General features: G+C 40.6%; 1 protein-coding gene across 2 annotated transcripts in view; it reads right to left on the reverse strand.

Moving 5' to 3' along the window:
- Window positions 1-23,088, reverse strand: part of nell2a (neural EGFL like 2a) — a 209,590-nt gene that overhangs the window by 76,793 nt on the left and 109,709 nt on the right. For both annotated transcript variants that reach the window (XM_060914646.1, XM_060914647.1), the window contains exons 14-15: window positions 22,314-22,439; window positions 4,512-4,634 (exon numbers count right to left, since the gene is read on the reverse strand). In XM_060914646.1, coding sequence (XP_060770629.1) covers window positions 4,512-4,634; window positions 22,314-22,439 — 249 coding nt within the window. The remainder of the gene's footprint in view (window positions 1-4,511; window positions 4,635-22,313; window positions 22,440-23,088) is intronic.

Raw genomic sequence — 23,088 nt, forward strand, 5'->3', positions numbered from 1 at the left:
TCTGGAAGGACCCTGACTCTGCAACACTAGTACGGTAAGTAAGCAACATGAAAACCAAGGAGCCTCCAAACAGGTCAGAGACAAAGTTGTGGGGAAGTATAGATCAGGGTTGGGTTATAAAAAATATCCCAAACTTTGAATATCCCACGGAGCACCATTAAATCCATTATAGCAAAATGGAAAGAATATGGCACCACTACAAACCTGACAAGAGAAGGCCGTCCACCAAAACTCACAGACCGGGCAAGGAGGGCATTAATCAGGGATGCAACACTGAAGGAACTGCAAAGATCCACAGCGGAGATGGGAGTATCTGTCCATTGGACCACTTTAAGCCGTACACTCCACAGAGCGGGAGCTTTATGGAAGAGTGGCCAGAAAAAAGTAATTGCTTCAGAAAACACATTTGGAGTTTGCCCAACAGCATGTGGCAGACTCCCCAAACACATGGAAGAAGATTCTCTGGTTAGATGAGACTAAAATTGATCTTTTTGGACATCATGGGAAATACCATGTGTGGCGCAAACTCATCACCCTGAGAACACCATCCCTACAGTGAAACATGGTGGTGGCAGCATCATGCTGTGGGGATATTTTTCACCTGCAAGGACAGGAAAGCTGGTCAGGACTGAAGGAAAGATGGATGGCACTAAATACAGGGCAATTCTGGAGGAAAACCTGCTTGAGTCGGTCAGAGGTTTGAGACTGTGACGAAGGTTCACATTCCAGTAGGACAATGACCCTAAGCATACTGTTAAAGCTACACTGGAGTGGTTTAAAGGGAAACATTTAAATGTCTTGGAATGGCCTAGTCAAAGCCCAGACCTCAATCCAATTGAGAATCTGTGGCATAACTTGAAGATTGCTGTACACCAACACAACCCACCTAACTTGAAGGAGTTGGAGCAGTTTTGCCTTGAGGAATGGGCAAAAATCCCAGTGGCTAGAGGTGCTAAGCTAATAGAGACATACCGCAAGAGACTTGCAGCCGTAACTGTAGCAAAAGGTGGCTCTACAAAGTATTGACTTTTGGAGGGTGAATACCTATGCACACTCCAGATTTCTGTTTTTTTATCTTAATTATTGTTTGTGTCACAATAAAAAACAATTTGCACCTTTAAAGTGGTAGGCATGTTGTGTAAATCAAATGGTGCTCACCCTCCAAAAATCCATTTTAATTCCAGCTTGTAATGCAACAAAAAAGGACAAACACAAAGAGGGATGAATACTTTTGCAAGAAACTGTAACATAATATGTGCAATTACTATGGAAAATTAACACGTTCTTTACTGAGTAACAGAAAACCTGGTTACTTGAAGCACACTTATTAAGGAAGAACAGGGCAGTTGGTGGGGGAGTCAATAAATGTTTATGGAAAAATATAATTTTTCATAGAACACTTTAATGTTTGTCAATTTGAGAGCCTGGTATTTCTAAGTTGTTTGCATCTATTTTCAGTTTCTGTGTCATGCAACGACAAATGGGCTTCTCCTCCTTATACACATGCATTTGAAGGAAAATCGTGGGAAGTGGGAAGAAAGGTGGAAAAAAAAAGGGTGGAGAAATTGGAAGCTGATTCCTTTCAGTGTAGTAAACATTTGTTACATTGGTACTAAATTTGCATTTCCACTTTAGCACTGACAGATCTATGCTTAACCATTTTCCACACCACACTCAACTTCAGGAGAGAGATTTGTGTTTCTCTCTTTCTACTTGACGCACTTCATAGCATAGTACACTTTGTTGATGTTCTGTTTACATCATTAGGTATGTTCAGTTTTGATTTGTCTTTCTGCCCATTGTATGATTAGCGATAATTCAAATGATCCTATCCACATTCACTGAATATGAGCAATCGCACGCTCTGATTTGCTACTCTACTACTAGGCTATCAGCTCATATACTGTGAATCAAAACAGTCAAAGTCCCTCTCATGCCAGAATCTGGTCTTCTCAGGCAGTCTCCTGTCCCAGTACTGACCAACTCTTTAAGGCATATGGGTGCGGCACCAAGCTCCGTTTTGATAGCCCTTGGCCTCTCGCCTATACAGCTAGGGTTACAGTGGGGGGCTAGTCCTCTGGTAACCGTAAGAGTTTGACTTCTCCACTTGCATCTGTATTGCAGCATGCCTTGCTAGATGGTAGTAGGTACCATTTTTTATGATGGTCTTTGGTATGACCCAATGGCAAGTAGAACTCGCAATCTCCCAGTCGAGTGGTGGACATGCTAACCACAAGGCCAAATCACGGTATATACCGTGAGTAGAGAAAAACAAAATGGCGGAGTGTGTTGCTGAACCAACTGAGGATGAAATAAAGACTCTACTTGAAAACAAAACCCCAAAAAAATACAAAAAAGCAACAAAATATGGAATAAAAGTATTTGATGGTAAGACGGTATCTTTTTTATATTTCAAGAATTATTATTATAACAGTTTTCACAAATTGCGACTGTCATTTCGCCGGTTTGTTTACATTCCAAGCAGAAATTATTTTGTCGGATGTTTTATATTAAGTTTTTATTTACTGAATTTGCAAAAAATAAAAATGCTCTGTTTCTCAAAAGCTACTGAATGTGGATAGAATAAAACAGTTATTCCTCTCAATCTCGTCATACATGGCTTATAGCCAACTCGGCACTATGCACCTCGTTGGCTATCAGCTCACGTACGACTCAATTTCATGGAATAACTTAATTGCACTCACCTATTCCTTCTTCTGCCATTAATTAGTTGCACTATTTAGCACTTCTGTGTCTTTGCCTCATTGCAGAGTCTCGTCTATGTACGGTGTACATGTTCATTTCCAAAGCCGTGTTTTTTGTTTTCACAAATTTTCTCCTTAATATAGTCTTGGCCAATTCCCACTCACTACTTAGATTTCCCCTATCACACAATAGCTATCAACTGGGGAGGGCGAAGGCTTCCTCTGAGACACAGGAAGCCAGCCAACCACATCTTTTCAAACTATACACCTGGGAAGAAAGGACTATCCGCCCCCTTCCGCATACATGAGCTCACAGATACCCACAGGTGATTAACTAATGATGCTGTGATTGATAGGGAAAAGAGAGTATGCCAATTTTGCTTTCTTGAACTCCCAGCCACAGATGGCTGCGACATTGTCAGGATTTGAACTCGCAATCTCTAGATGATAGTGTGAAAGCTTTTCTGCTGCGCCACTCAGGAACACCTTTCTATGTCATGTTTATCCAGATTTCCCAGTTCCTTGTTTGGTGTATATCTGGTTTGACTACTCAGTTGTGATCTGTGCCTTTGGTTATGGCTGAAAATGTCGATTATATTCCTTTATATATAAATATGACACTCACCGGCCACTTTAATAGGAACTTGTTCTTGATTTTAAGATTCCTGTTCTTGGCTGGCAGGAGTGGAACCCAATGTGGTCTTCTGCTTTTGCATGCTGAGATGCTTTTCTGCTCACCACAGTTGTAAGGAGTGATTATATGAGTTGCTATATCCTTCCTGGCAGCTCAAACCAATCTGGCCATTTCCCTCTGACCTCTCTTATGAACAAGGTGTTTGTTTCCACCCACAGAACTGTCCCTCACTCAATGTGTTTTGTTTTTCGCACCATTCTGTGTAAACTCTAGAGAGTGTTGTGTATGAAAACCCCAGGAGATCAGCAGTTTCTGAAACACTCAAACCAGCATCAATACGTCTGGCACCATCACCCATGCCACAGTGAAAGTCACAGAGATCACAATTTTTCCCATTCTGATGTTTGAAGTGAACATTCACTGAAGCTCTTGATTTGTACCTGCATGATTTTATGCATTGTGCTGCTGTCAAGGGATCGGCTGATTAGATAACTGCATCAAACAGCAGGTGGACGGGTGTTCCTAATAAAGTGGCCAGTGAGTGTAAATATCAATGATGATATGCCTTTGCTTATGGCTGCAAATATCAATGCCTGATGATGTTCAGACTCATGCTACCAACTATGACAGTCATCACTGTATCATATGCATTATAAACTCAAGTTTTTGCTATTCCTCTTCACATACGTTTAGCCATAAACTTTGAAATAATAACCATGAAAGTGCTTCATGTACAGCCTGATCATATATACATATATACCACAAAAGCCTCCTTTTTTGTGCATTTGTTTAAATCTATGTCAGAATATATTCAATAAGACGTTTTGTTATGTTTGACATTAGACTGCATCTGAGCATACAGTTTTCCCAGTCCAGGAAAAAATGTCAATAATTCATGTCTGGAGTAATCACATATATGGTAAATATGGAGTAAATAGACATTAGGTTGATAAAAACGATGGGGTATTCTTTTAATACTTATATGGTTGACTGTTTATAATCCTTAGTGGTCAAAAATAAAAGGCTGTTTGATGTCAACAATTAAACAATCAACCACTGAGAGTGTCTAGAACAAAGCAGGTAAATGAAAGTGTCCTAGGCAGGTGTGTGTGTGTGTGTGTGTGTGTGTGTGTGTGTGTGTGTGTGTGTGTAGTGAGCAGCCCCGTCCTCACCTTTGCATATGGTGCCATTGCCAGTGTAGCCAGGTTTACAGGAGCAGCTGTGTCCCCCTACAGTGTTAAAGCACAGTGCATTCTCATCACAGCTGTGCTTCCCCGACACACACTCATCATGCTCTAGAACAGAGACAGGGTGAAGGAGACAGAGAAAATCAGAGACAAATGTCATAATAATGAGTGCTATTGTTTTAAAGGTCCCATGGCATGGTGGTTTGTTGATGCTTTAAACGGGCTCGTGGAGGCTTCCGGATGTTATATCCGCAGCCTTTCTCGAAATGAACCCTCAGCATGTAAATATAGCCTCCTGGGAGAAAGCCCCATTTCAGCGCTTTTCCCAGTGCGTCGTTTTGCTAATGAGAAGCAGGAGGCAGGGAAGGGTAGAGGGTGGGGGCGGGCCATGGGGGGAGGGGGAGGGGCTTGACCAAGCTGCGCACACACATACTCGCTGCTATCAGCGCCTGTAGCCACGCTGCTAAGACAAAACCCCGTTCTCCCTCGGACTCCTTTCGTAAACTCAACGTGACACAGAGAACAGAGAGTGAGAGTGTTCGGAGTGGTAGTTTACGAACGTATAATACCCTAGGCTTGAACACGCACTCCATAACCAAAGAGGATAGAAGCAGCAACTACAGCAACATATCGCTTATCCAACAGAAGACATGCATTGCAGAGCAATAGTCAAACATAAGCTCATAAGTTACAGTCAATTTCCAGACTAAACTCAGTTTAACAGAGCATGCTGCATGCTCTTTAGTTTTGTAGCGCAGATTACCTGGCTAACTGCAGGAAGTGGTTAGCTGCACAGCTAATGTAGCCATTGCTAGGCTAACGCACCGATTTTAAAACACGGCAAAACGACCAGTTATACACTTACTTGTTCGGTGTTTGTGGCTGATGCGGCAGGGATGCTTGGTACGGACCCAGGCTTCAGTGACAGTTGATGTGCAAAACCTGCCCTGTACTGTCCCAAGTTGTGGAAACATTCCTCAGGAAAATGCTTCCGACAAACATACACCGTCTTAGGTAGACTCGACGGCGTATTATTGAAGTAAATAAAATTAAGCCACTGCGTCTTCAGGGGCTCTCCCGTCGGCAGTAAAAACAGACTCTTTTCTGTGTTATCACATCCATGTACAGCGCAATTTCCATGTTTTGCTCGCTTAGGTGATGCCGTGTTGTTGTGTCCTCTATGGTCTCCTCACTACAACTGGGCGGGCAATCCATACAGTGGGTGGGAATCCAGAGGGGGGGCGTGGGGATCATCTCCCTTGCTGACGTAGTAAAGGGAAGAGCTTATCAACGCGCCGTTTTGACGCGCCATTCTCAAATGTTGGGCATAGTTTGGTTTACACATTATGAAATTTCTAGCCACTGGGGTGACTTAAGAAGGTCAGAGGAACTCATTTTAACGTTAAAAAACCTCAGAAAGTGAAAATTTCATGCCATGGGACCTTTAAGGTGAGGAAAGCAAAGATGAAACATGTGAAGTCATAAGAGCCTCATTTAGAGCTAGAAATGTTGAACTGGATGACTTTTCAGCCTCCTCAGTAAATGTTATGAGACCTGCATGTGCACATACAGTACCATACAGTATACTGAAATGATGTAACACTGAAGAAGCGATTTCTGTCTGTCAATTTCAGTCATTTGACCATGAGCTCAAAGGGAAATATTTGTCTGTATGGGACTGTAAGATAGTTCTCTTTGATTCATTAGAAGGGTAGGTCCAGCAAGATCACAAAAGTGTAATTCCCAAAGAAGCAAAACAATACAATCAAGATGAATAAGAAGACGGAGTCATCTATATCCCCCGCCCTCTATACCAACTATGTATTTACCAAGTTTCAAGATGTTATTTGTCACATTTTTTAAGTTCTGCTGCAGGAAACCAACCCTGCCTCTTTACACTGACCTCAGCAGCCCATGGCATAATCCCACCGGACCCTTGGTCCAGGTGAGCTAAAAATTTAAATTTCTCACATTTTTTAGTATCAAAAGACATATACATGACTTAATCAGCACATATACCAACTTTCAAGACCATACCGCTCATAGTTTTCAAGTTCTGCTCCAGAAACAAAACCTACGCCTAAGACTAACCTGAGAGACTAAGTCTGAAACTGTTTCCATGGAAACATGAAAAATTTAAATTTCTCAAATTTCTTAGTATGAAAGGGCACATCGACATCATCTCGTTAACATGTATACCAAGTTTCAAATCCATATCATGAATAGTTTTGGATATATGCTCCGGAAACAAACATTGCTTTTTTTTTTCAAAAATCCAAAATAGCAAAAGGCACCAGTTCACCTGTTGCCTGATATGTATACAAAGTTTCATGAAGATATCTTCAGTAGTTCAGTTTTAGTGTCAAAAGGCACATATACATGACTTAACACATATACCAACTTTCAAGACCATACCGCTCATAGTTTTCAAGTTCTGCTCCGGAAACAAAACCTACCCCTAAGACTAACCTGAGAGACTAAGTCTGAAACTGTTTCCATGGAAACATGAAAAATTTAAATTTCTCAAATTTCTTAGTATGAAAGGGCACATCGACATCACCTCGTTAACATGTATACCAAGTTTCAAATCCATATCATGAATAGTTTTGGATATATGCTCTGGAAACAAACATTGCTTTTTTTTTTTTCAAAAATCCAAAATAGCAAAAGGCACCAGTTCACCTGTTGCCTGATATGTATACAAAGTTTCATGAAGATATCTTCAGTAGTTTTAAAGATATGGCCTGGAAACGAAAACATGACCGGATGGACGGAACCCACTTCGATAATAATCATTCTAGGGGACAAAGCTTCTGTCAAACTAATTCTCAATGTTCAAGATAAACATAAATGATTCTGACTATACCAACTCATACAGTATTATTCATACAGAACGTCCTGCACCCTTTTCCCTTTATCATTATCACGTGATGATCATGTAAACGGAAAGACCAGACGAACAGCCAAAGAAAGTATTGTGTGGTCCTAATACGAAGACAAGATGCAGAGTCTGAATGTCACTTTGGAAAATGATTCGTGATAAATGTCTGTATTGATCGGAAGACTGGTAGACAGAGAGAGAAAGAGGGAAAGAAAGAGGTAGGCAGGAGATAGAAATAGATGTGAAAGGAGAGAGAGAGAGAGAGAGAGAGAGAGAGAGAGAGAGAGAGAGAGAATACAAGGTGACTCAGTAACTTGTGTAAAGTCAGAGAATGACTCATTCCTGCATGGGTGCCCTTGGACTGAAACTCTTGTGAACAATGCTTTTACTTATTTCACTCCACACACTTGCCAAAAACTGCTTTGAACAGAACACTGGATCAGATGATGTTATGATTTCCAGAAGCTCGGCCTTTGCTTTGGCTTGTGGATATTCAGTTATGATATGTAGTGTATTTGCATAACTGTCAAAAAAGAGCACTGAGCTTTCATTCACCCAAAAGCAGACGGATACTATAATGCTTGCTCTGGGCCGTGTAATATATTGTAATGCAGCGATTATACTGTAAGACGTTCAGATATGCACATAGCTGTGCATGCATATCCACGCTGCCTCTGTGCAGTCCTGAATTAAGCACAGGAATCTGACTGCACAAAGTCCGAATGAGGCAGGAATTAAACGTCAAGCAGACGGGTGAGGAGATTAACCCAAGGTCGCCGTGGCCTGCTGGCAGCTGGACCTACATGCTGTGTGTTACTGCAAGCATATTGACAGGACTGCAGAGATGCTGTGACACTTTCTCACCTCCTGCCACTCAAATCTTCTCCCTCTCCCCCTCTTTCATTCTAGTGTTGTTCATGCTCCTGTCAGATAAACAATCAATTATGTACAGGCAGTAACCAAGGGGATGCTCTGTGTTAGTTGGCGCTCTCTTGTTCCCCTCATCACTGCTGTTGGAACATCTGTGCAGAAACAGAGGTGCACATACGAAACCCAGAGCTACATGCTAATGAACTGTATTTATTTACGTCATGGAGAAAAAGCTTGAATATAAGCTCTTTCACTGTTTATGAAAAAAAGCGACCTGTGTTATATATAATGCATGCTTTTCAGAAACTATTCCTGAACACATGCACACTTTCAAAAGCAACAGTTTTATAGACGTTTATATTTTTGGCTTTCATGCAAACCGTGTTATGAAAATGTAAGTCTTTCTGCGCATAAAGTACCAAAGGAGGGAGATACAGCTTTAGAATGATGGCATAAAATAGCAGGCCTGTCTCTTTACCCGGTCTTTTTTGAGCAGCCACCACCAGCATCTTTCAGACACTTCCTTACATAAATCGACAAACAAAAAAATGCTTATTTTGTGGGGTATTCAAGTCTTTAAGACTGGCAGGAAGCTGTTGCTTAACAAGAATTACAGCACCATTCATTTCCCTACTACTGACAGGTGTTGTATTCACAGTCATTCATTTATATTTGCAAACCAAATATTCCAGTCATCTGTGGTTCTTTTGGAAACCCAAAGCTCTGAGGGAGGCCTGAGAAACACTGTTGATAGCAGCGTCTTTGAACTGGCTCACTCTAATCCCGTTTCCCCTGTGACCCCCGGTGGGTAAGTGAGGTAGCTGATGCACACACCCACACACAAATCGGAGAAGAGTCAGCCAGTTCTGTTATCATCAGATTAAAGTCTTCTTACTGACCTCTGGAGAAAAACCCACAAACACACACACACACACACACACACACACACACACACACACACACACACAGAGATCAAGAGAAAGAGAAGGGTGGAAAGAGAGCAAAAGAGAGAGTGTTCCCTTCTCAGGGATTAAAGGCTAATCTTCATTATTGTTGGCGCACTTGAAGCCTTGCCTCACTTCAGGAAGAAATGAACTGAAATCTTGACCTTCAAGTTAAAAGAGGGATAGAAGGCTGATTATGTGTTAAGAGAAGTTGTTCTTTCATTAACCAAGCATTAATACTTGTGTCAAGTATCAGCCTTAATACTAGCCTATACTAGCCTGGGCCCGCCCATCCTAAGCGTGACGCAACACGAGGGCCTGTTCCGAGCTTAGTCTGGCCAGGCAGGCTATCTACAGCATTTCCAAGCTCCCGAAAAATCGGGAACCAATCAACTTTGAGCATCTCCAACGGCCCTGGGTAGAGGCGTGTTCAAGGCAGTGACGTAGTAGAACTGCAACCGGAAGCCATAGATTGTTTACAGAATCTATGCCGGAAGCGCTTCATTCACTAGAAACATTACGAACATGGAGCAGCGGCAAGCCTTTGACACAGCGGTAGATGCTGTATTGAAAGCATTCAACGGGAAGTTCTCATTGAAAACGGAGCAAAGAGCAGCCCTGGAGGTATTTATCTTCTTCCTGTTACTCAAGCAGTTTCCGTCGCATCACATACGTCAGAGGAAAGAGTGATGTTTAAGCTTCGTCACAGCCTTTTCTGGCTTCAACCAGTAGCAAACTGAGGCATTTCAGGGAGGCGGGTCAACCACGGGCTCTGGGAAACGGTTTGGCTTAATAGCTTGGCCAGACCAAATGCTCGGAGAGCTTTGAAGTCGCGTTAGCCAGGCTAAGCCTATACAATACTTCGGTATACAATATATACTGTATTTTTAAAAGTCTGAAGGACTGTATACAGTAGAAACACATTACTGTCTGAGTTATACATCTTAATTCATCATTTCATATACAGCTGAGCGCAAAACACTGAACAGCTAAAGGCAAAAAATGTAATTCATTACAACAAGGCAGTTAGTATATTAGCTTTTACGGTTCCTCCTTCATTATCCCAAGTACCAAAAGACGGTGATTGTGATCTAATAACTAGCCCTTAGGCCCTGTCCACACGGCAACGGATTCAGGTGAATCTGATAAAATTGTTTATCGTTTCGGCCTGGCGTCCACACGGCACTGGCGTTTTGGCCCCAAAACGAAATCTTTTGAGAACGGGTTCCAGAGTGGAAAAATCTGGCAACGGCGCCGTTGCGAAGTCGTTTGGATGAGTAGAACGGATTTGTTTACGATGACATCACAACCACATGACTGTCAGTGCTTCACGCCGGGTAGAAGTGTAACGAACTCGATGCGAGTTGTCAACAAATCCTATAAATTGGTTCCAAATTGACCTCTTTTCCATCCTTTGGTTTCAATTTTCCTGACATCTCCATTTTTACTCTGCCAGACTGCTTAGCCAATCTTCTGTGCTTCTTGACGTACTGTATGTGTGGTTCTGTCATTGTATATGTTTGGAGTTCACCAGATTTTAATAAACTTAACGTGACTGACATACAACCCTGTTTCCAAAAAAATTGGGACGTAAACTCTAAATGAAAACCGAATGTGAAGATTTGCAAATCATGGAAACCCTATATTTCATTGAAAATAGTACAAAGACAACATATCAAATGTTGAAACTGAGAAATTGTATTTTTTTTAATATATGCTTATTTTGAATTTGATATCAACAACATGTTTCAAAAAAGAAACATTTCCTACAGCCGTTATGCACATTACAAAAAAGAGCAATAAGAATCGTCAATAATACGGGATATCTTGAGCATACAAACGCATTATTCGCAAAAGCTCACACTCTGAAATTCACTGATCTGGTTAAACACAAGACTGCACAAATTATGTATAAAGCAAGACATAACCTTCTTCCGGGTGAGGTACAAAATATGTTTATGGAAAGGCAGGGTGGGTATAACCTGAGAGGGGAAATGAATTTTAAGAGAGTAAATGTTAGAACAACTCTGAAAAGTATGTGCATAACAGTCTGTGGGGTGCAGTTGTGGAATGGTCTGAATAATGAGCTCAAAAATAGCACCAACATTAAACTGCTTAAAAAATTATATAAAAACATGTTACTAAAAATATATGAGAATGAGGACAGGCAGACTATATAGGTGATGATGAAATTGAGAGTAAGTCTGTGACTGGTCTTCTTGTATTTAGTGTATAGTTATAGGTATGTGTATATGTATGTACTGTATATATGTATTGTATGTGTGTATATATGCATAACATAAGTATCTGTATATATGATTTGATTTGGTCGATATTATACCATGTTGGTATGTCTTGGTATGTTGGTATGTTTTTTGTTTGTTGCTTTTGTTTTCTTTTGTATATATAGTTTATTATGGCGGAAAGTGACGTTTGATTAGCGGTGGTATAGAGGGTTGGGATTGGATAAGTTATTTACTTCTTCCTAATCCTTTCTGAACATTATTATGTTACTGCCTTCTACTTACGTCTACTTTTAACCACACTCTGTAAACGTTTGGGAACTGAGGAGACCAATTGCTGTAGTTTTGAAAGAGAAATGTTGTCCCATTCATGCCTGATATAACATTTCAGTTGCTCAACAGTTCAGGGTCTCCTTTGTCGTATTTTGTGCTTCATAATGCACCAAATGTTTTAAATGGGAGACAGGTCTGGAGTAACCAAATTAGGGGGGTTTATTTTAGCATTATACAACTTTTTCAGTCTTTTGTTGCCCCTGTCCCAACTTTTCTGAAAGGTGTTGCTGACATCAAATTCAAAAGGAGCATATATTTTTCAAAAAACGATAAAATTTTCTGTTTCCACATTTCATATGTTGTCTTTGTACTATTTTCAATGAAATATAGGGTTTCCAAGACTTGCAAATCTTCACATTCTGTTTTTATTTGTTTTACAGCATTCCAACTTTTTTGGAATTGAGACTGTACATGCAAAAGAGAAACATACTTCAGTTCAGGAAAGTGTGTAGTTTTCAGAACTACAGGATATAATATATAGAGGTGTGGCTATTAAATAATGAGACTGGGGGACCATGTCGTATACAGGACTAGTCAAAATTTTGGACGCACCTTCTAATTCAATGTTTTTTCTTTATTTTTATTAATTAAATGAACATTAATGTCTTAAAGCAATGATGGATGCCATTTCTCTTTACCTAGTTGAGCGGTTCTTGACATAATATGGATTACTACAGTTGTGGAATAGGGCTATTTACTGTATTTTCATTATTTACTATTTGCTGTTTGATCTCAAACACATTAAGAAGGCAAGAAATTGCACTAATTAACTTTTGACGAGGCACACCTGTTAATTGAAAAGCATTCCAGGTGACTCCCTCATGAAGCTGGTTAAGATAATGCCAATAGTGTGCACAGCATCAAGGTAAACGGTGGCTACTTTGAAGAATCTAAAATATTTAACATATTTTTAAAATACTTTTTTGTTGACCACACAATTCCATATATATGGAACATATGTTATTTAATAGTTTTGATGTATTCAGTATTGTTCTACAATGTAGAAGATAGTCAAAATACGGAAAAACTATGAATGAGTAGGGGTGTACAAACTTTTGACTGATACTGTATATTGACCAATGGGCAAGCATAAACAACCCCTGAAAGTTGTTTGTGAAAGTGAAAGTGGGAGTATTTGAGTACGCTTCACTTGAAGTAGATGTGTTTTTCCGATGTGTCATAAAAACGGTCAGTTCAAAAATTGAGCAACAAATCAATTTGAAATTTTGGATGAAATTGAAGAAAACATGCCAGCACACTCAGCACTCTCAGTGAAGCACTTTTTGGCTGAGAAACACATCGCACCTTCCCTATTCACTTGATGTGACTTTTTGACTTTTCCATAAAAGCAAGTCTGCACTCAAGTGAACCCAATTTGAGTCTGTTCCAGAACTGAAGAAGAAAATGACAGAGCGTCTGAGACAACTAACAGAAGAAAATCTACTGCACTGCTCAGGGGCGGGTTTCCCAAAAGCATCGCAGCACAAAGATCATAGTTAAATGGTAGAGTGAGCATCACAATGAACACTCTCTCTCCTAGTTAAGATGCTCTTAGCTTTAAGAGGCTTTTGGGAAAGCCACCCCTGATCAGTGGAAGACCAGAATGCAGCAGTGTGTAGTAGTAGAAGGGGAATATCCTGAAGGGGAAATGAATTGATATGTATGTTTTCTTCATTAAAATTGAATTACAGCATTAGTCTTGCTATTTAATAGCCACATCTCATATAATAGACCATCTAAAGGGTTTCCCAGGCTGCCAGAAAAATATGATAACTCTGATGCTGTATACTGGCTCCATCAAATCATGTCTGTAGACTGAGGTGTTCATGGGAAAACTTAATTTTGCTATATGTGAACTACAACCCCAATTCCAAAAAAGTTGGTACACTGTGTAAAACATAAATTAAAAACAGGATGTGAAGATTTGCAAATCTTGGAAACCCTATTTCATTGAAAATAGTACAAAGACAACATATCAAATGTTGAAACTGAGAAATTTTATTATTTTTTGAAAAATATATGCTCCTTTTGAATTTGATGTCAGCAACACGTTTCAGAAGCGTTGGGACAGGGGCAACAAAAGACTGAAAAAGTTGTGTAATGCTAAAAAAAACTAATTAGGCAACAGGTCAGTAACATGATCAGGGATAAAAAGAGCATCCCAGAGACTCTTGAGTCTCTCAGAAGTAAAGATGGGGCGGTGTTCACTGCTCTGTGAAAGACTGCGTGGGCAAACAGTGCAGCAATTTAAGAATAACGTTTCTCAGTGTAAAATTGCAAAGAATTTGGGGATCACATCATCTATGGTCCATAATATCATGAAAAGATTCAGGGAATCTGGAGAAAGTTCTGCATGCAAGAGACAAGGCTGAAAACTGGCATTGGATGCCTGTGATCTTCAGGCACTCAGGCAACACTGCATTAAAAGCAGACACGTGTCTGTAGTGGAAATCACTGTATGGGCTCAGGAACACTTCAGAAAACCATCGTCTGTGAAAACAGTTCATTACTGCATCCACAAATGCAAGTTAAAACCAGATATAAACAATATCCAGAAACACCACCACGTTCTCTGGGCCCGAGCTCTTTTACAATGGACTGAGGTGAAGTGGAAAATTGTCCTGAGGTCTGACGAATCAAAAGTAGAAATTATTTTTAGAAATCATGGACACCACATCCTCCAGGCTAAAGAGGAGAGGGACCATCCGGCTTGTTATCAGTGCACAGTTCAAAAGCCAGCATCTGTGATGGTAAGAGGGTGCATTAGTGCACATGACATGGGTAGCTTGGACATCTAGGAAGGCATCATTAATGCTGAATGATATATACACGTTTCAGAGCAATATGCTGCCATCCTGAAAAATTTCTCAGTTTCAACACTTATGTTGCTTTTGTACTATTTTCAATGAAATATAGGGTTTCTGTGATTTGCAAATTATCGCATTCTGTATCCTTTTTTTTTGAAACAGTTTAAACAGCATCCCAGCTTTTTTTGAATTAGGGTTGTATTTTTTATTCATCTCATCTCATTATCTCTAGCCGCTTTATCCTTCTACAGGGTCGCAGGCAAGCTGGAGCCTATCCCAGCTGACTACGGGTGAAAGGCGGAGTACACCCTGGACAAGTCGCCAGGTCATCACAGGGCTGACACATAGACACAGACAACCATTCACACTCACATTCACACCTACGCTCAATTTAGAGTCACCAGTTAACCTAACCTGCATGTCTTTGGACTGTGGGGGAAACCGGAGCACCCGGAGGAAACCCACGCGGACACGGGGAGAACATGCAAACTCCACACAGAAAGGCCCTCGCCATCCACGGGGCTCGAACCCAGGACCTTCTTGCTGTAAGGTGACAGCGCTAACCACTACACCACCGTGCCGCCCCTGTATTTTTTATGTTATCTTCTTTTTTTTTTGTTAACTTCTTAGTTTTTACATTAACTTCTTTTAGCTGAAGACTGTTGCAGTCAACTGTACCTTCACAAGCAGCAGCCTTAAACCACAGTCAGCTCAGTCAATGACAGAAGTGTTGTATTAAGACAAATACAGTTATAAATCTGTGTCTCAAGGCCCACAAACAAACCACAATGCTCTGCAATCTGCAATTAATTGCCTGTGTCTCTTGGGAGGACAGCAAATAGTGTTTTGTCAAAGGGTGGTTTAAGGGGTAATACAAAGTAGAGCAGGATTAATATTGTGCAGAGTTCAGTGTGTGTGTGTGTGTGTGTGTGTGTGTGTGTTATCTGCAATTAGGAACTAGAAATGTTCTCTGTGGGGTAACATTCAAAGCAAACAGATGCTCACTAACTATTAATTACAACATCTGTGATCACTGGCACTAAAGATACAGATATTCTGCATTAGAAGGTGTGTGTGTGTGTGTGTGTGTGTGTGTGTGTGTGTGTGTGTGTGTGTGTGTGTGTGTGTGTGCGCGCATTACACACAGAACTAATCCGCTCCTCAAATGGGACCAGAGATGTGTCTAATTAAAAGTTTGACTGTTTCAAAATGTTTCACCTCAACCTGGAAGTGTGTGTGATTCACGCAGACTACGACTATGAGAGGACTTTTCTCTTATCGAGAAGGATTCAAAGCATGAGTCAAAAACAGTGTACATAGGACAACAGGAGAGCAATATTGGCAAATTAGGTCTATGCAGTGCCAAAGCCACAATGAACACTGAAGTTTAACTGCTGACTAAAAAGGAGTCTAATGTTCATCCTGTGCAGATTTTTAGAAACCAGGGGTTCTCAAACATTAGACCTGGAGTTCTGAGTTTTTGCAGTTTATTTTATGAATTTAATCCAGCTATTCAAATATTAGGCACATAATTTAATATGTACAGTAATATTTTGGTTACATAATCAACTTTAAAGCATGTTATTCACGGACTTTCCATTCATATAACACATCCATCCGTCCATTATCTGTAGCTGTTCATCCCGTTCTACAGGGTCGCGGGCAAGCTGGAGCCTATCCCAGCTGACTACGGGCGAAAGGCGGGGTACACCCTGGACAAGTCACCAGGTCATCACAGGGCTGACACATAGACACAGACAACCATTCACACTCACATTCACACCTACGGTCAATTTAGAGTCACCAGTTAACCTAACCTGCATGTCTTTGGACTGTGGGGGAAACCGGAGCACCCGGAGGAAACCCACGCGGACACGGGGAGAACATGTACAGTATAATTTCCTTTAAATTGGCATCGGTTTGTTTCTAGACCTTCTTATTTTTGAGTTATTGAGGTCAATTCAAGTTTCCAGTCAAACAGGCTCATAATTATAAGAACCTAGTTCTTGAAAATAGTGGATTGTGAGTTCCACCACAAGGTTGTTGGGTTTTTTTTTCTGTTTGTTTTGTTTTTTAAATCATGGACCCCCTGGCTATGCTGTAAAACTCAGTGCTTTAGGCAATCCAGCAGACGAACAATACAATAATGGAGTCAAGAGGGCTTACCTGTCAGATAAATTTCACAAAATATTATTAAAATAAAAACATTGTCCATCTACAAGAGCAACTGTTCGCAACACAAAAATAAAATCCTTCCCAACTGACACTACTGAGAGGATCAGCTTTCTCATCTTACTATAAAAATCAACCTAAGGTCTTAATCAGTGCTTGCCTACTCAGACCCTGTATCAACAGTGTCTATCAGTTTACACAGACATGCTAAAGGCTACACAATTGTTTAGGGAAAAATCTCTAGTCGATCTCTACTCAAAACAGAGTCGAAGAAATAAATAAATAAATAACCCTACTTCATATGATAAAAGGGGTAGGCTGGTTACAGTAGCACTCATATTTCAGCATTCATCCATGATGCATGCCGTCTCTTAACAAGCTCTGCTGTCAGCTTTGTGATAACAAGCAACACCGAATCAGTCACAGGAAAGACACTATATGCCTCTAAGCCTTAAATATTTCCCTCAGGGTCATCAGATTTATCTTACACATCTGTTCCACACCTTAACTGTGTAACATGAAACAGAAAATACTTCAACAATGATTAGTTATGTACTATACAATATAAAGTCTGAACAAATCAGTCAGGTGTAATAACTCCCCAAGCCTACAGGCTTCAATTTAACTCATATCTAGATATACACTCACCGGCCACTTTAATAGGAACTTGTTCTTGATTCTAACATTCCTGTTCTTGGCTGGCAGGAGTGGAACCCAATGTGGTCTTCTGCTGTTTTATGCTGAGATGCTTTTCTGCTCAACGCGGTTGTAAAGAGTTGCTATGAGTTATTATATCCTTCCTGGGAGCTCAAACCAATCTGGGGTGGATTTCCCAAAAGCCTCTTAACGCCAAGAGCATCTTAACTAGGAGAGACAGCGTTCATTGTGCTGCTCGCTCTACCATTTAACAACTATCTTTGTGCTGTGATGCTTTTGGGAAACTCAGGCCTGACCATTTCCTTCTGACCTCTTATCAACGAGGCGTTTCCACCCACAGAACTGTTGCTCGCTCAATGTTTTTTGTACCATTCTGTGTAAACTCCAGAGAGTGTTGTGTATGGAAACCCCAGGAGATCAGCAGTTTCTGAAACACTCAAACCAACATCAATACATCTGGCATCAACACCCATGCCACAGTGAAAGTCACAGAGATCACAACTTTTTCCATTCTGATGTTTGAAGTGAACATTAACTGAAGCTCTTGATTTGTATCTGCATGATTTTATGCATTGTGCTGCTGTCAAGGGATCGGCTGATTAGATAACTGCACGAAACAGCAGGTGGACGGGTGTTCTTAATAAAGTGGCCAGTACAGAGAGAGCGCAATATTACTTCTCCATATTTAATCAAATATTCTCAATATTCCTATACAGAAACAAAGTAGGTCAGCACTGAAGCATTAATACACCTACCATAAACCACTGGCGTGTCACCTAGCATAAAAATCAATAAACCAGCAGTCCTTACGGGCTAAAGCACTGCAAAGTTTACCAGTCCACCTCACTTAACAACTGATTCACTTCATCAGGTAATTTCCAAGGCTTGCTTAAGTTGAATTTGGCATGTTGGGGGAGGCAAACTTTTCTCGGGACTGAAGCACAAACCACTGCCGGTTTCACTTTGCATCACATCACATCCCATGACATTACACATACTAACTAACTCAGTCTCTCTTAGAGATGCACTGCACACGAGGCCATTTGCGATCTCACAATCTGCTAGTTGTTCTCATTGGCTGATATACATGGAGGCGTGTGCGTGTCAGAGAGAGTTATATCCCACCCTACATGCCAAGGTGAAAATGGTATATGTATAGTTCTATCTTCATAAGTCAATAGAAAGATGACAGGCGTTTGACTTTAGTAAGCACCTCTTACATTCAAGTCACTATAGCAGCACCAGAGAAAGGCTGACTTAATCACGCAAATTGACTTTTATAGGGGGATGCAAAGCTCTTTGCAGTCTCCCCCAGCTCCCAGGCTGTTTAATCATGATCTATGTGAAAGCACTGTAGCAAAATTGAATCCATCTCTTTTATAATATTGATGTTCTGAGGATCAGCAAAATTAAATGCTGTAAATGGTTCATCTGCTGTCTGGTAAATAAAGCATTAAGAAATGATGTGTAGTCTATAATCAAACTGGTACCGCTGTACTACACACACTGAGGTCAGAATAAATCAAAAAAAATTATGAATATGCACTGCACGTAAAGACTAGCAATTTATACTGGATTTGATTCGGGGTGAAATCTATCTATTTCTGCAGCATTTAAAAATGCAGTGTTTAAGGATTGCTTGGCTGGATAAAGCTTCTAGATTTAAAAAAAAAAGGCATGCATTTCAGTATAAACATTTAATATGCACACACACAAAAAAAAAAATCACACAGATACGTTTACACTTCAAGTGGTTTAACACTTCTGGTCACTGTATTTCAAGCCAGAAATAGAAGAAAATGCACATGTTGTTGAACCTCACCCCAATTTCCAGTGGGCTGTATTGCACTGGCGAGAACTGCTTTTAAGTTACACACAAGAGTCACTTCTCTCAAGTCTATGGCATTAAGGTCATATTTGCCATCATAATATACTATTACACTGCACCACTGAATACAACCCCGATTCCAAAAAAGTTGGGACAAAGTACAAATTGTAAATAAAAACGGAATGCAATGATGTGGAAGTTTCAAAATTCCATATTTTATTCAGAATAGAACATAGATGACATATCAAATGTTTAAACTGAGAAAATGTATCATTTAAAGAGAAAAATTAGGTGATTTTAAATTTCATGACAACAACACATCTCAAAAAAGTTGGGACAAGGCCATGTTTCCCACTGTTAGACATCCCCTTTTCTCTTTACAACAGTCTGTAAACGTCTGGGGACTGAGGAGACAAGTTGCTCAAGTTTAGGGATAGGAATGTTAACCCATTCTTGTCTAATGTAGGATTCTAGTTGCTCAACTGTCTTAGGTCTTTTTTGTCGTATCTTCCGTTTTATGATGCGCCAAATGTTTTCTATGAGTGAAAGATCTGGACTGCAGGCTGGCCAGTTCAGTACCCGGACCCTTCTTCTATGCAGCCATGATGCTGTAATTGATGCAGTATGTGGTTTGGCATTGTCATGTTGGAAAATGCAGGGTCTTCCCTGAAAGAGACGTCGTCTGGATGGGAGCATATGTTGCTCTGGAACCTGGATATACCTTTCAGCATTGATGGTGTCTTTCCAGATGTGTAAGCTGCCCATGCCACATGCACTAATGCAACCCCATACTATCAGAGATGCAGGCTTCTGAACTGAGCGCTGATAACAACTCGGGTCGTCCTTCTCCTCTTTAGTCCGAATGACACGGCGTCCCTGATTTCCATAAAGAACTTCAAATTTTGATTCGTCTGACCACAGAACAGTTTTCCACTTTGCCACAGTCCATTTTAAATGAGCCTTGGCCCAGAGAAGACGTCTGCGCTTCTGGATCATGTTTAGATACAGCTTCTTCTTTGAACTAATAGAGTTTTAGCTGGCAACGGTGGATGGCACGGTGAATTGTGTTCACAGATAATGTTCTCTGGAAATATTCCTGAGCCCATTTTGTGATTTCCAATACAGAAGCATGCCTGTATGTGATGCAGTGTCGTCTAAGGGCCCGAAGATCATGGGCACCCAGTATGGTTTTCCGGCCTTGACCCTTACGCACAGAGATTCTTCCAGATTCTCTGAATCTTTTGATGATATTATGCACTGTAGATGATGATATGTTCAAACTCTTTGCAATTTTACATTGTCGAACTCCTTTCTGATATTGCTCCACTATTTGTCGGTGCAGAATTAGGGGGATTGGTGATCCTCTTCCCATCTTTACTTCTGAGAGCCACTGCCACTCCAAGATGCTCTTTTTATACCCAGTCATGTTAAAGGTCCCATGGAATGAAATTTTCACTTTCTGAGGTTTTTTAACGTTAAAATGAGTTCCTCTGACCTTCTTAAGTCACCCCAGTGGCTGGAAATTTCATAATGTGTAAACCAAACTATGCCCAATATTTGAGAATGGCGCGTCAAAACGGCGCGTTGAGAAGCTCTTCCCTTGCTGACGTCAGCAAGGGAGATGATCCCCACGCCCCCCCTCTGGATTCCCACCCACTGTATGGATTGCCCGCCCAGTTGTAGTGAGGAGACCATAGAGGGAGGACACAACATGGCATCACCTAAGCGAGCGAAACATGGAAATTGCGCTGTACATGGATGTGACAACACAGAAAAAAGAGTCTGTTTTTACTGCTGACGGGAGAGCCCCTGAAGACGCAGTGGCTTAATTTTATTTACTCCAATAATACGCCGTCGATTCTACCTAAGACGGTGTATGTTTGTCGGAAGCATTTTCCTTATGAATGTTTCCACAACTTGGGACAGTACAGGGCAGGTTTTGCACATCAACTGTCACTGAAGCCTGGGTCCGTACCAAGCATCCCTGCCGCATCAGCCACAAACAGCGAACAAGTAAGTGTATAACTGTTAAGTCGTTTTGCCGTGTTTTAAAATCGGTGCCACGTTAGCCTTGCAATGGCTACATTAGCTGTGCAGCTAACCGCTTCCTGCAGTTAGCCAGGTAATCTGCGCTACAAAACCAAAAAGCATGCAGCATGCTCTGTTATAATAGCCAATCAAAACAGTTTTTACAAAGACACCCACATTCTTTTTTTTAAGTCACTCGTTCACTTTATTTGTTTGTTTGTTCAGTAAAAACCCAAACATTTGTTGAATTTATTTTATTTCCTCGCGTCGCACCTTAATGACGTCAGCGCGCGGTATTTTTCCCTTCACGGTTTGTTCCTTCTCTCTCGCCATAGTAAGACACCCACATCCGCTTGTTCTGACACACTGGAGGTAGCGTCACAGTGCTGTTAGCCAATCAGAGGTAACACGTTTACATGTAATGAATATTAATGATAAGACCCGCCCCCACCCTCTACCCTTCCCCGCCTCCTGCTTCTCATTAGCAAAACGACGCACTGGGAAAAGCACTGAAATGGGGCTTTCTTCCAGGAGGCTATATCTACGTGCTGAGGGTTCATTGCGAGAAAGGCTGCGGATATAACATCCGGAAACCTCCACGAGCCCGTTTAAAGCATCAACAAACCACCATGCCATGGGACCTTTAATGACCTATTGCCAATTGACCTAATGAGTTGCAATTTGGTCCTCCAGCTGTTCCTTTTTTGTACCTTTAACTTTTCCAGCCTCTTATTGCCCCTGTCCCAACTTTTTTGAGATGTGTTGCTGTCATGAAATTTCAAATGAGCCAATATTTGGCATGAAATTTCAAAATGTCTCACTTTCGACATTTGATATGTTGTCTATGTTCTATTGTGAATACAATATCAGTTTTTGAGATTTGTAAATTATTGCATTCCGTTTTTATTTACAATTTGTACTTTGTCCCAACTTTTTTGGAATCGGGTTGTATAATCCACCTCCTGGACATTTGGCAAAGTTGATTATTGCATTGCACATTCAGAACAAGAGCTTCGCTCCTTACCAGTACACGAGTAGTCATCAATGCGGATGTATCCTGTGTGACAAATGCACATAAACGATCCAGGGGTGTTCACACACATAGTGTTCTCTCTGCAGTAATGTTTCCCCTCTGCACACTCGTCAATATCTGCAGGAAAACACAAATCACAAAGGTTTCAGTTCACAAAACCATTTTGACACCATACACGATAATGTAACTGATGTTACTTAGAAGCAATCAAAAAGCTCTCTGGCGAATAAAATAAATGGATAAAGGTATAGATTACTCATTACTGGGCCAAAGATTAAAACTGGTCTTCAGGTTGGAATATTTGCAATCTGCACTTCAAATGACATTGAGTTAAAACTATATGAAAGCTACAATTAAACAGCAGCACTTGTTGCAACTATGGTAACAGAAAGGATTTTGCTCAGCGGTAGGTGCCCAATTAACAGTAACAACTGAGACAAAGGAAAACACTTCAGACTAAATCAGAGGAATAAAGAAGTCAGGGATAACTGGAACATACTGCATCTCGTTTATTCTTACAAAGTCAAATGCAGAGACTTAAATCACCAAACTGATTAAAATAAGCTTGAAGTTTTACCAGTGCTGGTCTGAAATACTGGTGTAGATTTATGAGTTTAGGTTTCAACTACAAAAGTGAAAAAAATCCACTTTTCTTTTACTTGTATTCAGTCTTTTTTCTTCCTGCTTCAGCAAGCATGTTCATTATTCAGTCAAACATCTTTGGCCTTCTGTAAAGCCACTTTCGATATTATTTTTAATTTACATA

This window comes from Neoarius graeffei, chromosome 2, assembly GCF_027579695.1.
Source record: "Neoarius graeffei isolate fNeoGra1 chromosome 2, fNeoGra1.pri, whole genome shotgun sequence".
NCBI lineage: Eukaryota > Metazoa > Chordata > Actinopteri > Siluriformes > Ariidae > Neoarius > Neoarius graeffei.